This window comes from Petromyzon marinus, chromosome 34 (assembly GCF_048934315.1).
Source record: "Petromyzon marinus isolate PM22_M1 ecotype Great Lakes invasive population chromosome 34, UKy_Petmar_22M1.pri1.0, whole genome shotgun sequence".
NCBI lineage: Eukaryota > Metazoa > Chordata > Hyperoartia > Petromyzontiformes > Petromyzontidae > Petromyzon > Petromyzon marinus.
The window spans coordinates 11,641,227-11,656,344 of record NC_133700.1 but is presented as its reverse complement, the minus strand read 5'-3'; the positions used below and the strand labels follow the sequence as shown (position 1 = coordinate 11,656,344).

Here is a 15,118-nt window from a genome sequence, read left to right as displayed (position 1 = left end):
CGGTCAAGGTGCGCGGGGTGAAGGTGCGTGGGGTCAAGGTGCGCGGGGTCAAGGTGTGCGGGGTCACGGGGCTCCCTACCGCTTCTCAGACGTGGCGCTGTGCAGCTGTCCCGACGGCAGGATGACGGAGAACTCCACCTCGCAGCACGACACATTCTGGCCCCTCGCCACCAGCGGAGGCTTGGGGGCAGCCGCCTTTCCCCGCGAAGGCAGCGTTCCTCCCTTGGCAAGCGACAGAGTTCCGCCCCGTTCCAGCGGCGGAGATCCCACTCTCGTGGCGGGCAGCGTCGCGCCCTTCTCGGCGGGCGGCTTCCCGCTAGCCGCCTTGATGGCCGGCGGGGAATCGCCCTTGTCCGAAGACAGCGCCGCCGCTGCCACCTTGGCAGATGGAATCGCTCCGGCCCTGTCCGCCGAGGCGGGCTCAGCCTCGGGGGACCGAGGCAATCGAAGGGGAGCAACGCCCGGAGGGGGCGGAGGAGCCCGGTTCTTCATCCCGCGCCTGACACACGACAGGGGAAACCGTTCGGAGAGTGAGAGCCTTCGGCGGAGGAGACGACGCGCTTCGCGAGCGGCGGCTGTCTTAATCGTGAAACCGACAGCGCACGTTGGCCCGTAAAAAATGCTGCAACTCAGCGATGCGTTCAAAAAACATTAGTCGCGTTCGTGTCAGGAGGGTTTAAGACATTTCTAACACGTGTTATCTATCATCGTCGAGACAATCTGGTAAAGTCTAAAGCTATGCACCATGCACCTCCGATTAGCACGGTTGGCCTACGTTCAACATACATACCGCAGGCTGTGTACACTTTACCACAGCCGTTATTAGCAATAACAGTACAGTACCTTCAACTGAAAAATACATAAGTCCAGGTTTTAGGTCACGGCCTCTGCTATATATATAATACAGCGACTGCCTGAAATAAGTCGAACAAGAGGAGACCACCCCTCTTGTACGACTTCGTTTTCTCTGGGTGTTCCTCACGTCGTTACTTGTGCAAAGCCACCAAAACATAAAAAACCATCCCAAGCAGAGTCCTCTTGCAAAGAAGGGTCGTGAGACTCGGCCACACTTTCCTTTGGTCGATTATTACCAACGATAAGCACACACTCGCACACACCACACGAGTTTTACTATAAACATTCGTTTTCACAAAAAGCACCGTGATTGTTACTCTGTGCGTCTCGATTGCTGCCTGCGTCCGATTCTGCAGAAAGGAGGTTCACAGCGCCGGCCGCCGCTATAAGGAGCGGCGACCGGCGCTGGAAAGAATTACGTCGAAAAACTCTGTAAACTTTGGCACAAACAGCTGCGCTCGCTTTCCCCTTGGACTGCGCTCAGCAGATGATTCAGATCAGATGGGAATAAGGAGTACAGTGTGCTGTACGGCGAGTCAAATCCTCGCCTCCCGCCCCCCCCATCCACCACGCAAAAAAAATCTAGCAAACGCACCCCATGGCTTTTAATGAAAAGCCCCACTGGGTGAGAGCAGGGGATTACCAGCAGACGTCCCTCGTGGCAGGGAGAGAACTCGATAGGATAGAACTACGTCGTAAGAGCGAATGGCTTCGGGTGCAAGGAATGAAAGTGAAGAGTTGACTGCCGTGAAGAAACGTGATTCCGTAGAGCAGTAAAATGAAACACACCGAGGGTAGACGCACAGCACGCGTCTCGGCAGTGAACATATTCAGGAGTTGCTCCAAATTAGAATTCAGAACGAAGTGTGATCAACGGTAAGCACTCTTACGGCAAGCGGTTTCAAATGAAGATCACCTTTTTTGTGTGGTCCTTCGAATGTCTAAAGTGTAACGTTAAATGTTCAACGTGCAGGCTAATGCTTTAATCGACCGTGTATCTTGTGTAAGTTGAACTTTTACTCTCTGTGCGATCCCTTGCCCAAATCTTCCGTGGGCTTTGCAGCCCTACTGCCGGCCCAGCCTCACGGCGTTACCCAGGCACCACGGTGGCTGTGAGATGTTAACTACCTCGCTTGGTACACGAAAGGTCATGGGTTCAATCCCGACCCTGACGCCTGCTGTAAATTTGGAGTTTTCACGTTCTCCTCGTGCTCGCGTGGATTTTCTTTTCAGTAGCCCCACGGTTTTTCCCAACACATTTACCATCGACATCACGCGTTGAGAGCATTTTGGCTGCTAATTCATGTCCACGTGATAAGCCACTTCGTCAAGCTATCAGTTGTTGCCAGGTCGTTTCTGAAAAAGAGCTATAGAGCTCAGTCGGCCCTACATGGTTTAAAAAAAGCTTCAAATCAAGATAAAAAATATAGTTTCATAGATTTTTTTAAATAGTTTTTGGTGACTGTGAGACAAGACGAACACCAAAACACATTCTCCACGCCCACCTCCACCACAGCCAACGTGACAGCTGCCTCCATTGACGTGAATAGGGATCGACCGTGTTGACTTTCAACACGAATTATTTGGTGATACTGCGTCCGATTGATCTCAAACGCGATGCAACGCGGGTGTTGATGCGTCAGCTGTGTCCGCCCGTCTCTGACCGGGTGTGAGAAGTGTTCACTAACACTCTCGCCGAGTTGATCCAATATGAACACAACTTTAGGCAACACAACTTCAGACTAAAAGTTGCGTCGCTATTAGAGACGTTAACCTTGAGGAACCCGGCCGAGATTGATGAAAGGGTGAGCGTGCGCCCTCCCCAGGAAGAGCCGCTAAACCGAGACTCATTGTTCATCTCTGCCTCGAGACGTACCTTAGCGTCCGGTGCACATGGTGTGAGCGCTACTGTTGCTATCGATAATTAAACACTTCCGATGACGAACACATGGTGGAAAGTATTACCGATTCCAGGAATAGGCATGCTTTTTTGTTATTTGTTTGTGACCGTACTTGATAATAATAAGCTTTATTGGTAAAACAAATTGTGGTTTGGTTAAGGAAAAGCCACATACACGCCTTAAAGTGGACACTTTTCAATCGATGCGTCTTGCCAGCCGTGGCGTCGATCAGTAAACACGGAGGCTGACACAAATAACGCATCAACAACAACTGAAAACGCATGGAGGCATGCACATTTGGAATTCTACTTAGAGACAGGGAGAAGGGATGCAGGGATCGGAGAACAAATGTAAATGACAAATGTAAGTATATGTACTGTTAGCGAGTGTAAAAGCGCGCTTGGCCATGCACACGATGGCTCGAGGGAGTGATGGTTGTTCGACGGGACAGGCGATAGACCGGCAGAGCCGACAGAGGGAACAGTTTCAAGTGTCAACACCCAACAGGAAGACCACCTGTTGCGTGTTGACACTTGGATGGACCAGAGAGATGGATAATGGCGTAGGGATGACGATGTGGGGAGGCCTTCACCCAGCAGTGGATTGAGCATGGCCGACGACGACGACGACGACATAGAGGAGTTAGTGCTGTTGGGTGTGCAGCAACGCGAGCCGGTGAAACCGAAGAGTCCGCGGAGAGGAACCGGAACGCAAGCGGCGCGAGTCTCGTACCAACCTTCATCGAGAAAGTGTGGACAGAACAGGGTGCAACGTAACGCACACAACAGTCAGATGTGGGCACGCACGTGTGTAGGGCAAGCGCACTCACTCCACCTGCACACCCGCGTACGCGCATCCAGTGCACACTTGCCGCACGCTGAATCACAAAGACAAAGATCCCCCGTAGCGCTGCTAGCGAGCACCTACGAAGTCCGGCACGGCACACAAAGTGACCGTTTTTGTCTCTCCAGTGGCGATGCTTACACACATCATTTAAGGCTGAGTCAACCTACAGGAGGCTCAACCAGTCTAGATAATCGCTAGTGTTGGCCATGAGCGGGAATTTGACTCGAGGCTTCGGGATCGTAGCATCCTCTCTGACTCAAGCTCACACCCTTGTCTTCTCACCTTGCAGCTCACTCAGCTCCCAAAAGTCTGGCACCTTTTGTCATACCGTGTGGGTCGTGGACGTTATTTGACCATACTTCACCACCCTGGTCAGTTAGGCATAGAAGAACACTACAACGATTGTGTTATTTTCCTACGTTGCCTTCTGCTGCTTGCCATCAAGCCCCGCTCAGAGGTGACCCTTCCAAGCGCTCTCCAGGCTCAAACCCCGCTTGGGTTCTGAGATCCGATGAGATTGGGCGCATTGCGGGCCATTTGGTCACGGGCAGTCGCGAACATTCAAGCAAGCGTAGTGCTGAGAGTGCAGCTGCATCTCAAGACGGTGGGCAGACAGTGGGACATCTCACACACGAGACAGGCGTAGAGATTCGTGATTTTTGCAGCACGATTCACAGAGAGCTGCATGCCTATTTTGTTTAACCAGGTGAACAATCACGAGCTAATGTAGTCACAGGCAGAACTCTCATACCCCGTGAGAGTAGTCGTAATGCTATGTTTCCAGCAGAGACCCGTTTGGAAAATTAAATACATCACTGCATAATTTTCCGAATGCCTAATAATGATAATTATTTACAGACACTTTGTCAATCAACTGCTGGATAAGCACCACCCCATGCTGTGCAAGTTCTGGGTGTTGTTTGACCATACTTCACCATTCTGCACTGTGCGGGCTGGTGAATGGTGGCCTAGTACAGGTTCGGAAATCACTCGACACCGATGCTATCCATGGCTAGGAATTGAACTCAGGTTTCCAGGTTCAAAGTGCAGTTCACCACTCGACTGCCACACCCCAGGCAGTAATCTGCAATCAATCTGTAACACGATGCTACAAATGTTACACAGATATGCAGTAAGCGTGAGGTTTTGCAACACGACTATTTTTTCCCCGGCAGATGCAAATGCATGTGGAGCTCTTGACTGTAGATGACAAAAAAAGCATTGCCCAGGCCACACCCTGTGAAATGTGGCACCAGAGAGATTCCAGGGAAGGCTCGCGAGAGATGGAGGGAGGAGAGGAATGGACATTCCTGCGCCCATCTAGAGGAGTAACTCACTGCTACGATCCCGTCACTGCCCGCACACAATAGCTGGGGCGTCCGGGGAACTGCCTGTTTGTGGATGTTGAGTCCCTGCCAAAGCAGCCCGATGGAATATTATTCTTTTCGTTACGATCCTCTAAACAAAACAACGGGTAGCAAAAAAAATGGAATTCCGCACAAAAATTTCAACGCCTAGATTTTTTTTTCCATTCCGTGGCTCGTTGTTTGCGTGTGTTTTACAGTCCCCAAGGACGGCCGTAATTTCGGACGGATACTATTTCAGAGTTGTACGATCGGGGGCGATATGAATCTCTCTGTCTTGTTTGCGCAAGAGGGTCCCGAAAACCCTGCCGGTGCATGGAAGGGCACGCGGTTGAAGTTGTCTTCCCCGCAGCCCGTGATATAGCTCGAATAAACACACGCTTGGGACACACAGATTGTGTCCGATGAATATAAACAACGATACGGTCCCTGGGAGGGAAAGGGGAAGAGAGAGGGAGATGAAAGGAAAAAGAGAGAGGGGTGAGAGAGTGGTTGTGGTTGAGGGAAGAGAGAGAGAGGAGAGTTAATGGTAGAAGGAAAAGAGTTAGGGAGAGAGGGGGAGATGATGGAGAGGGGGTATAGAGAGGGTGATACGAGAGAGGAGAGAGAGGATGGAATGAGAGAAAGAGAAGAGGGAGAGAGAAAGAGGGAGAAGAGATAGAAAGAAGAGAGGGGGTGGATGGGGGGGCAGATAAGAGAGATGGCAAGGTAATATAGAGGTGAGAGAGGGAAGAGAGGGGAAAGAGAGGGGGGAGAGTGATGGAGCCAGCAGCTACGTGCCCTGGCCGGCAGAGGCTGCAGTGATCTTCTCGAGCACGTGGTTTAAATGCTTAAGCGGCGCCTCTGACCGACCGGGGTATTATAAGCAGGTGCTGAAATAATCTCATAAGCAGCTGTCAGTCTGCTCGGCAATTCCAAGGAAGCAGGAAAAACAAATCTCAAAAGTTGAGAATCTGATGGCATGAGGATGTTATGTTAGTAATGTAATAATAACAATGCAGTGGTAATACTGCGAGATTGTTGTGAACAAAGAATACCGATCCGCGTAAAATTAGCTTCTGTTGGAGCAGTCAATTTTTTTGCGAGTTCAAAATCCCATTTTGTGAGGGTTGACATACACCATCATCCCTACAGCACCAATAAGATGAGTATCCCTGTTTTGGGAGGTCAACAGTGGAACGTCTCTGAGGAGACTGGTCCCCTCTGGCTCACCAGTGGTGTTTAATGCTGCCCCAGTTCTCATTTGAGCAGAGATTTGTAATAATAAAAAAACAATGTTAATATTTTTAAAATAAATACTTCTATTTACCCACGAGAGCATGATTGAGTCTGAATACTCCTTTTCTGGATGGCCCTGCATTGCAATGCATTGCCCAATTCCATGAAACACACAGATACTGTAGACTCAAGAATCCACTGCTCTAGTGCCATAGCCTGGATACCTCACAGCCACTGGGACTTTGACTCGAATACTCACGAGAGACACCGCACTGGATGAATTGCACCGTTAGAAAGAGCTTGACAGGGATAGCACCGAGATTCAATAAAAATCAAACAAAAATCAGTGGCGTACTGTGTGTGTGGCATGGGCCCTGGTGCACGGAGTGGAATGTGGGCCCCCTCTCCACCTTCCCGTCTCTTCGCAGCCCGGCGCCCGGGCACCATCCTGCCCGTGGACCCCGGTGCAGCTGCACCGCCTGCACCCTCGATAGCTTCGCCACTGATGCCCGGACGGGAAGCACCACTGGCTGGTGCCGAAGATGCCCACTGTCCCCCTGCGTTCGTCTGATCTCAGCCTCCACCGACAACAAAGCAACGCTGCCTCTTCACAGGCCGCCTTTGAATCCGAGCCAGTGCCAGAGACAATGAGAAGCCCGCTCGCTGGCTTTTCTCAGCAGTCTGACTTCCGCTAAATTTGGTCTTGGTTTTTTTAAAGCAAGAAGTTGCTTTACGGCGAGCCGAAATTTTTGTTAAATGTCCACTCGTTTTAGCGCGGTTTGAGTTTAACAATTGATTCAAAAGTGAAAGTTTATGCCAAGGGGAATTTAGATACAAATTAACGAGGCTGGAGTATTTTTTTTTAAAGATACCCTTAAACGTAAAATTTTATCATTGTCTCTGCTCAAACTAACATTGGGAAATCATCGTCTCTGTTGGTGACACTGAGCCATGAACAGAACTTCCCATAGTCAAGGTCAAGCCCATTGTTAAAGTAAAAAAAACTTCACAAGCCCTCTCTCAATCCACTGCTGGATGAAAGCTTCCTCGTGCTGATTTGGGCATGGGGGTTGCTTAGCCATACTTCACCATGCTCTTCAGTCAAGGACCAGGATCGGTTCAGGCATCAATCGACACCGTCTTGAGCCGGTGTCACCGTGCCGTAACGCAGCGCGGCAAACACACCGCCACTGTTCAGGAGACCTGAAGGGAGCTATGCAGACAGCTGCAATTTGTTGACTAGTCCGATGGCCACTGCATTCTTATTACATGTATTGTACTATATTGTATTGTACTCTATTGTAGTGTACTATATTGTATTGTACTATATTGTATTGTACTATATTGTAATGTACTCTATTGTATTGTACTATATTGTATTGTCCTCTATTGTAGTGTACTATATTGTATTGTATTATATTGTATTGTACTATATTGTAGTGTACTATATTGTATTGTATTTCGCTCGTTGGACAATCACGGGAGGGAGCCCAGCCAGCCCTGCCCAAGGATTTCCGCGCATTTTTCCCCAATTAGTTCACAAATCCGTTTGGCCAAGCCAGCGAGAGCCACACAAAATACACTCCTTGACAAACTTAGCGAGGAGTGGTAACACTCTCTCTTAGCGAGGACAAAGTGAGGAGTGGGAAACACTCTTTCTTGGTGATGAAGAAGTGAGGAGTGGTAACACTCTCTCTTGGTGAGAACAAAGTGAGGAATGGTAACACTCTGGCTAGCTGATGAAGAAGTGAGAAGTCGTAACACTCTGGCTAGCTGATGAAGAAGTGAGGAGTGGTAACACTCTCTGGCAAGCTGATGAAGAAGTGAGGAGTGGTAACACTCTCTCTTGGTGATGAAGAAGTGAGGAGTGGTAACACTCTGGCTAGCTGATGAAGAAGTGAGAAGTCGTAACACTCGCTCTTGGTGATGAAGAAGTGAGGAGTGGTAACACTCTCTAGCTAGCTGATGAAGAAGTGAAGAGTGGTAACACTCTCTAGCTAGCTGATGAAGTGAGGAGTGGTAACACTCTCTCTTGGTCAGGACAAAGCGAGGAGTGGTAACACTCTGGCTAGCTGATGAAGAAGCGAGGAGTGGTAACACTCTGGGTAGCTGATGAAGTGAGGAGTGGTAACACTCTGGCTAGCTGATGAAGAAGTGAGGAGTGGTAACGCTCTCTCTTGATGATGAAGAAGTGAGGAGTGGTAACACTCTCTATTGGTGATGAACAAGTGAGGAGAGGTAACACTCTCTCTTGGTGGTGATGAACAAGTGAGGAGTGGTAACACTCTCTCTTGGTGATGATGAAGTGAGGAGTGGTAACACTCTCTCTTGGTGATGAAGGAGTGAGGAATGGTAACACTCTCTCTTGGTGGTGATGAACAAGTGAGGAGTGGTAACACTCTCTCTTGGTGATGATGAAGTGAGGAGTGGTAACACTCTCTCTTGGTGATAAAGGAGTGAGGAGTGGTAACACTCTCTCTTGGTGGTGATGAAGAAGTGAGGAGTGGTAACACTCTCTCTTGGTGATGAACAAGTGAGGAGTGGTAACACTCTCTCTTGATGATGAAGAAGTGAGGAGTGGTAACACTCTCTATTGGTGATGAACAAGTGAGGAGAGGTAACACTCTCTCTTGGTGGTGATGAACAAGTGAGGAGTGGTAACACTCTCTCTTGGTGATGATGAAGTGAGGAGTGGTAACACTCTCTCTTGGTGATGAAGGAGTGAGGAATGGTAACACTCTCTCTTGGTGGTGATGAACAAGTGAGGAGTGGTAACACTCTCTCTTGGTGATGAACAAGTGAGGAGTGGTAACACTCTCTCTTGGTGATAAAGGAGTGAAGAGTGGTAACACTCTATCTTGGTGGTGATGAAGAAGTGAGGAGTGGTAACACTCTCTCTTGGTGATGAAGAAGTGAGGAGTGGTAACACTCTCTCTTGGTGGTGATGAATAAGTGAGGAGTGGTAACACTCTCTCTTGGTGATGAACAAGTGAGGAGTGGTAACACTCTCTCTTGGTGGTGATGAATAAGTGAGGAGTGGTAACACTCTCTCTTGGTGATGAAGAAGTGAGGAGTGGTAACACTCTCTCTTGATGATGAACAAGTGAGGAGTGGTAACACTCTCTCTTGGTGATGAACAAGTGAGGAGTGGTAACACTCTCTCTTGGTGATAAAGGAGTGAGGAGTGGTAACACTCTCTCTTGGTGATGAATAAGTGAGGAGTGGTAACACTCTCTCTTGGTGGTGATGAAAAAATGAGGAGTGGTAACACTCTCTCTTGGTGATGAACAAGTGAGGAGTGGTAACACTCTCTCTTGGTGATGAACAAGTGAGGAGTGGTAACACTCTCTCTTGGTGGTGATGAACAAGTGAGGAGTGGTAACGCTCTCTCTTGGTGATGAACAAGTGAGGAGTGGTAACACTCTCTCTTGGTGATGAACAAGTGAGGAGTGGTAACACTCTCTCTTGGTGGTGATGAACAAGTGAGGAGTGGTAACACTCTGGAGGCTCTACGTACGGTGCTACGCTTCGTGTTGGCCGCTCCAAAATGTCACGCACCGCCCGCTATGAAGGCAACACAACATGAACACTCGCACAGCGTGAACTCTCGCACAGCGTGGACACTCGCACGACGTGAACACTCGCACGACGTGAACGACGTGAACACTCGCACAGCGTGAACACTCGCACAGCGTGAACACTCGCACGACGTGAACGACGTGAACACTCGCACAGCGTGAACACTCGCACGGCGTGAACACTCGCACAGCGTGAACACTCGCACGGCGTGAACACTCGCACAGCGTGAACACTCGCACAGCGTGAACACTCGCACGACGTGAACACTCGCACGACGTGAACCACTCGCACGGCGTGAACACTCGCACGACGTGAACACTCGCACGTGAACCACTCGCACAGCGTGAACACTCGCACAGCGTGAACACTCGCACCATGTGAACACTTGCACGACGTGAACCACTCACACAGCGTGAACACTCGCACGGCGTGAACACTCGCACGACGTGAACACTCGCTGACTCGACAACTCCACATACACACACCCGGGTTTTTGCAAAAACGGAGGTCACTGCTCTTCAAGGGCCGTGAAGCATCCCAAGTTTTGCAAAAAATTATTTGCAAAACTGGTACGGCCAAATGCACTGATCGTGAATTCATCTTTGCACGTGGGCATAGTTGTCAAGACTTTCGCTGCCATGAATATGAAAGTTTACAATGTTGTAAATCCTTGAGAGCCCATTGAGTGGACAGATCGTTTTTGCGATTTCACAAGTGATGGAAATGCAAGTCAAAGTTACAAGTTTAACCTACAGATTTCACAAGAGGGCTCTACATTTTCAAAACAGATGTTACAGGAGAAATAACGATCTCGCAATCAGCCAGATTTAGAAAACCAGACACCAATGCAATGATTCTTTGCAGCTGTATAAGAAATGCAGCAATAAAACAAAACCTGTAAAACTAAGGTTCACTCTAAAATAAACTCTCTACGCACTTAACGTTTAAGTTATACTTAGAATGAAACAAATCTAAGGAAATGTAACCAGATGGAAGTAACGTGGATTTAAGGTTTCCACAGCATTGACTACAATTCATATTCTAACCTTGCTGGAGCATGACTGCATCGTCATACCCGAATACAATACATGCATTGAGGAAACATTGGATTTGGAAACACTTGCTCAGCGATACATATTTGTTCAATGGTCCACATTATTGGGGTGGGGGGGGCCTGAGAGACTGCTGTGGCAGGCTTACAGGAGGACATCTTCACACAACAATAACAACAGGCGCTCACGCATGCACTGGACGGAGTAGATCTGGTGAGCGTTCCGCTTTAGAGGTCTCAACGTGGCTCGCTCGCACGCTCGCCAAGCCATCAAACGATGGACTAGCAAATAAACTAGACTCAAACGGGGGTGGCCGACAGTCGAGAACCAACTATTACTAACTATTAACAAATGTTTTTAATTTTCAGAAACGACCTGGCTTATGTGGAAATGTATAGCAGCCAAATTACTCTAAACGCGTGGTGTTGATTTTAAATGTGGAGGGGAAACCCGGGGGTCCCGGAGAAAAAATCGTCGTGACCACGGGGAGAGAGAGAGAGAGAGACATGCAACATCCAAATACACAGCAGGCGTCAGGGTCGGGAACGAACCCACGACCTCCTGCACACCAGGCGAGGTAGTTAACATCTCCTAGCCACCGTGATGATGATGAGAGACACAGACCTCCTGCATACCAGGCGAGGTAGTTAACATCTCCTAGCCACCGTGATGATGATGATGAGAGACACAGACCTCCTGCACACCAGGCGAGGTAGTTAACATCTCCTAGCCACCGTGATGATGATGATGATGAGAGACACAGACCTCCTGCACACCAGGCGAGGTAGTTAACATCTCCCAGCTACCGTGGCGTTCTAACTGCCGAGACGGGGCCACGACCGACGGGTAGAGTCCCACTGCCATTCGTGGTCGGTTGCAGGACATATCTGAAGTGAGGTTTAAACCATAAGTTCACGGCGGTTTGCATTGTAGGTCACAGTGATTTCCTGCCCAAACGTGCATCGAGGTGTTGCTCATCCTCAGCCAGTTGTGGAAATTCCTCATTCCTTTGGCACGGGCGAGTCTCTCCATAGGACATCCACTGCCTATTTTTTTTCACAAAGCAGTACTACATTTATCGACTATGGAGGGATGATGGGCCGCGTCAACACCGAACCAGGATTTGAACTCACAACCTTCCTGAATGCGAGCCGCTCGCTCTACCGCTTGTACTTGGCCATTTAACACTGCAAACTTTAGGAAATGTACGGAGTTAAACGCAGGCCCTGTTACGTGAACCTGGCAGCCACAGCCTGGCCACAGAACAGCAATTGATTAAATGCAGAGGTGACGCGCGGCATGAGGCGATGCGCATGAGCCACAGGCCCCCAACAGTATCTGTCGTGGCTTTCTGCCTGACGAACTGCAGAGGCATTTATATTTGGATGAGCGATCAGAGAAGAACTTGACTTGCACACGACATGCCAACGAGGCCCTCCCAAGAAAAAAATACCAAACAGCATTAGTGGCAGCGTTCCAACATATTTCACACCAAGTTGTCTCCTATAAGCGTTCGATCGTAGCAAGATCAGCAGTGTATTGACAAATTAATAAAAGTTAGGACGAATATATTTTTTTAATGTTACGCTTATGACAGCGGTGATGCCAAGGATTAAAAAAAAACAGTACAGTGCAGTGTGCATAAATGTGTTTTTTATTACATGACACGGGCGGAAAATATTTACGGAAATTCTGGAGTCAATGCTTTAAAGGTGCAGCGTTATGAATGGCGTCTGTCGTTTGACTCAGTAACGGCAACAGCGAGTTTCCATCCCCGAGACGAAAAAAAACAACACCATCACAACCACAAATACCATCATCAACAACCATTATCACCATCAAAACCATCACCATTACCACCGTGATAATAATCATCACCACCCCATACCACGACCATCACAATCATCATTGACTCAATGTACCCACAACCTCCATCACTATCATCACCACCACCACAACCACCATCCATACCAGTTACATTATTAGCATCATATCACAATTTATCTTCATGTATTTCTCCTTTCACAGCAATGTCAGAGGATGTGCATCTGTCACTGATTTTAAAAACGTTATGTTTCTTCAAAAACTTTGGTTGTAGTTGAATGCATTTATTTTTAAAACGCCTGTACACGTACTGAGGGTCTGAAGAGAACTTTGGCTGCCTAAGCCACGTGTCTTACACAGATTACGACCTTGTTAAGGAGTGAAATCAGCTGCCAAAATTCAAATGTGGAGGTTTGGCTGAAACATTCCCGCACAGCAAGTCAAACGGGACTTATTTAAAGTTGACGACCATTGCCTATCGGTATCGAAAACAAAATGCGTGCCAATATTGCGTCCACTCGGAACACTTTAATCTGCGTTTAAATTGTAAAATGGTTTATATGTACCCTGTTATTGTATACGACCTGTACTGATTTAAAACTCATGTGTAGAGACAGTCCATTTGGTGACGCCTGCGTTGGGTCCCACTAAACCTTTGACTCAAACAATGCACAGCTACTTTAAAACGTCTTCTTTAAACGTCTCCTCGCAAACAAATCCACCCACTCCCCCAAGTTATTCAGCACCGTCAGAGAATCCACAGAACAAATGTTATGCACGTTCCCAAAAACGAAGACAACCACACAACTTCCACAAGCATACCCAACCAGCAACACGGGCAGTCTGCACACCTAAACCCTGCATGCTGACCATTAAACTACGTGAACTGTCACTATCTTTTAATACGATTACAAAAAAATAAAACCAACCAAAATAAACAACTTCGCGCAAGGCTCGTGGGCTAACAGGCCACGGAGGATGTATCGGCGTACCTTTAAAGGGCTGCGCGCGGTTCAGATGTCCGCAGAGGGGCTTGTGGGGAGCGCGGGCGGACAACCGCGAGGGCTGTGGATGGCAGCATGGACCGACACGGGGCTGATATGGTGCGTTACAGTGCGTACGTCACACTCACGCCGAGCCTTAAGGACCCCCCCCCCCCGCTCCACGAGAGTATCCTCAAATGGGGCTTTCACCACGAGTTGGCATCCCCAGAGCCACGTGTGCGAGTCCGTGGCGTAAACAACAACAAAAACATCAACAACGCATGGATTCGGCAGCCCTCATTCGTCGTCATCATTATTATCATCAGCCGTGGTCAATCCACGGCTGTGCTTTGAATAGTAGTAGTAACTTTCTTAGAAAAAAAAACAAGCTTCTTCGATGCGTCCTTAGCCTGAGAAGTAATATTCTATGATAGGTCAGATGAGATTTATTGTAACAAGCAGATGAAATGTATTACTATTGATAAGAATACCATTGTTAATTCGCTAGCATTGCGTGATATTATCATTGACTTAAAAATGTTTCATTTCATCGTCGATGCACTGCTGGATGAAGGCCTCTCTAAGCCATTGTTCAACAGCAATGCCTCCCATGTTTAGCATCACAATAAAACATTTGGTATTAAGTGTTTTTGTTTGCTTCACTGACCCTTCAACAATGTATTTGCCTCGCATATTTGCGGCATGCGATGATGCTTCAGCCTTGAAAAGCCAGCCCACATTTATGCGGCCCACAACAATACGCTGTTAACAATGTACACTGGCAAACAGCGCTTGTGATAAATGGTGTAAAGAGCGACACGGTGAGCCATTGCAAATGCGGATCAAGAAGTGTAAACACACAAACATCTGGCCTGGTTCGTCATCATCACGGCCACCCATGATCCATCCACTGCTGGATGAAGGCCTTCCAAAAGTCACCACCAGCTCACAGTATTGCGAATCAACAATCCATCCAAGCTCGTGCACACGAGTCGATTTGCCCAAGGCCGCTGGTGATAATTAATGGAAACTTCAAACGCACGTGCCGTTTTTGGGCTTCACTTGCTGCTGCTGCTGCTAATGCAGCAGCATCCTTAAGGCTGGGGTGGGGTCCCACATGGCTCTCAACAGCATGCGTCTGCCCAGCGATGTTTTTTAAAGCAGCTGAGCTGTTTTTTTTTTGTGAAGCGCGCTGCCCAACGCCCCTCACCGAGCACGTTCGCCGCAGCGATGTCTCGCACCAGCGCGATTTTTCGCAATAAACTTTCCATCTAAGTCTCTGAGAGTTACTCGAAAAACATTAGCTCGGAGGACGTTTTTAAAGTTCTGACCGATGTAAGAAAAAAATAGCCTAAACTTCTTTCGTCTGGTATATGAAGTTCAAAACTTTAATGTTTGGTAAAGTGTGAAGTATGTCATTATATACAACTACAATCCAGGGGAAAGTCTTTAAAAATCCCTCTGCCTCTGTCCACCCAGCAGTATAAATGAGTGCG

At 48.3% G+C, this 15,118-nt stretch overlaps 1 protein-coding gene across 4 annotated transcripts in view; it reads right to left on the bottom strand.

The window, feature by feature from the left end:
• Window positions 1-13,802, bottom strand: part of LOC116948725 (uncharacterized) — a 43,682-nt gene extending 29,880 nt beyond the window's left edge. Inside the window, exons 1-2 of one of the 4 annotated variants that reach the window (XM_032965733.2) lie at window positions 13,632-13,802; window positions 80-499 (exon numbers count right to left, since the gene is read on the bottom strand). In XM_032965733.2, coding sequence (XP_032821624.1) covers window positions 80-492 — 413 coding nt within the window. In that variant the 5' untranslated portion in view covers window positions 493-499; window positions 13,632-13,802. Of the gene's footprint in view, window positions 1-79; window positions 500-1,160; window positions 1,368-6,539; window positions 6,726-13,631 lie in introns of those variants that run through there. The other 3 variants (XM_076071720.1, XM_032965736.2, XM_032965734.2) reach the window with 3 other exon arrangements.
• Between the last annotated feature and the right edge of the window lie 1,316 nt (window positions 13,803-15,118).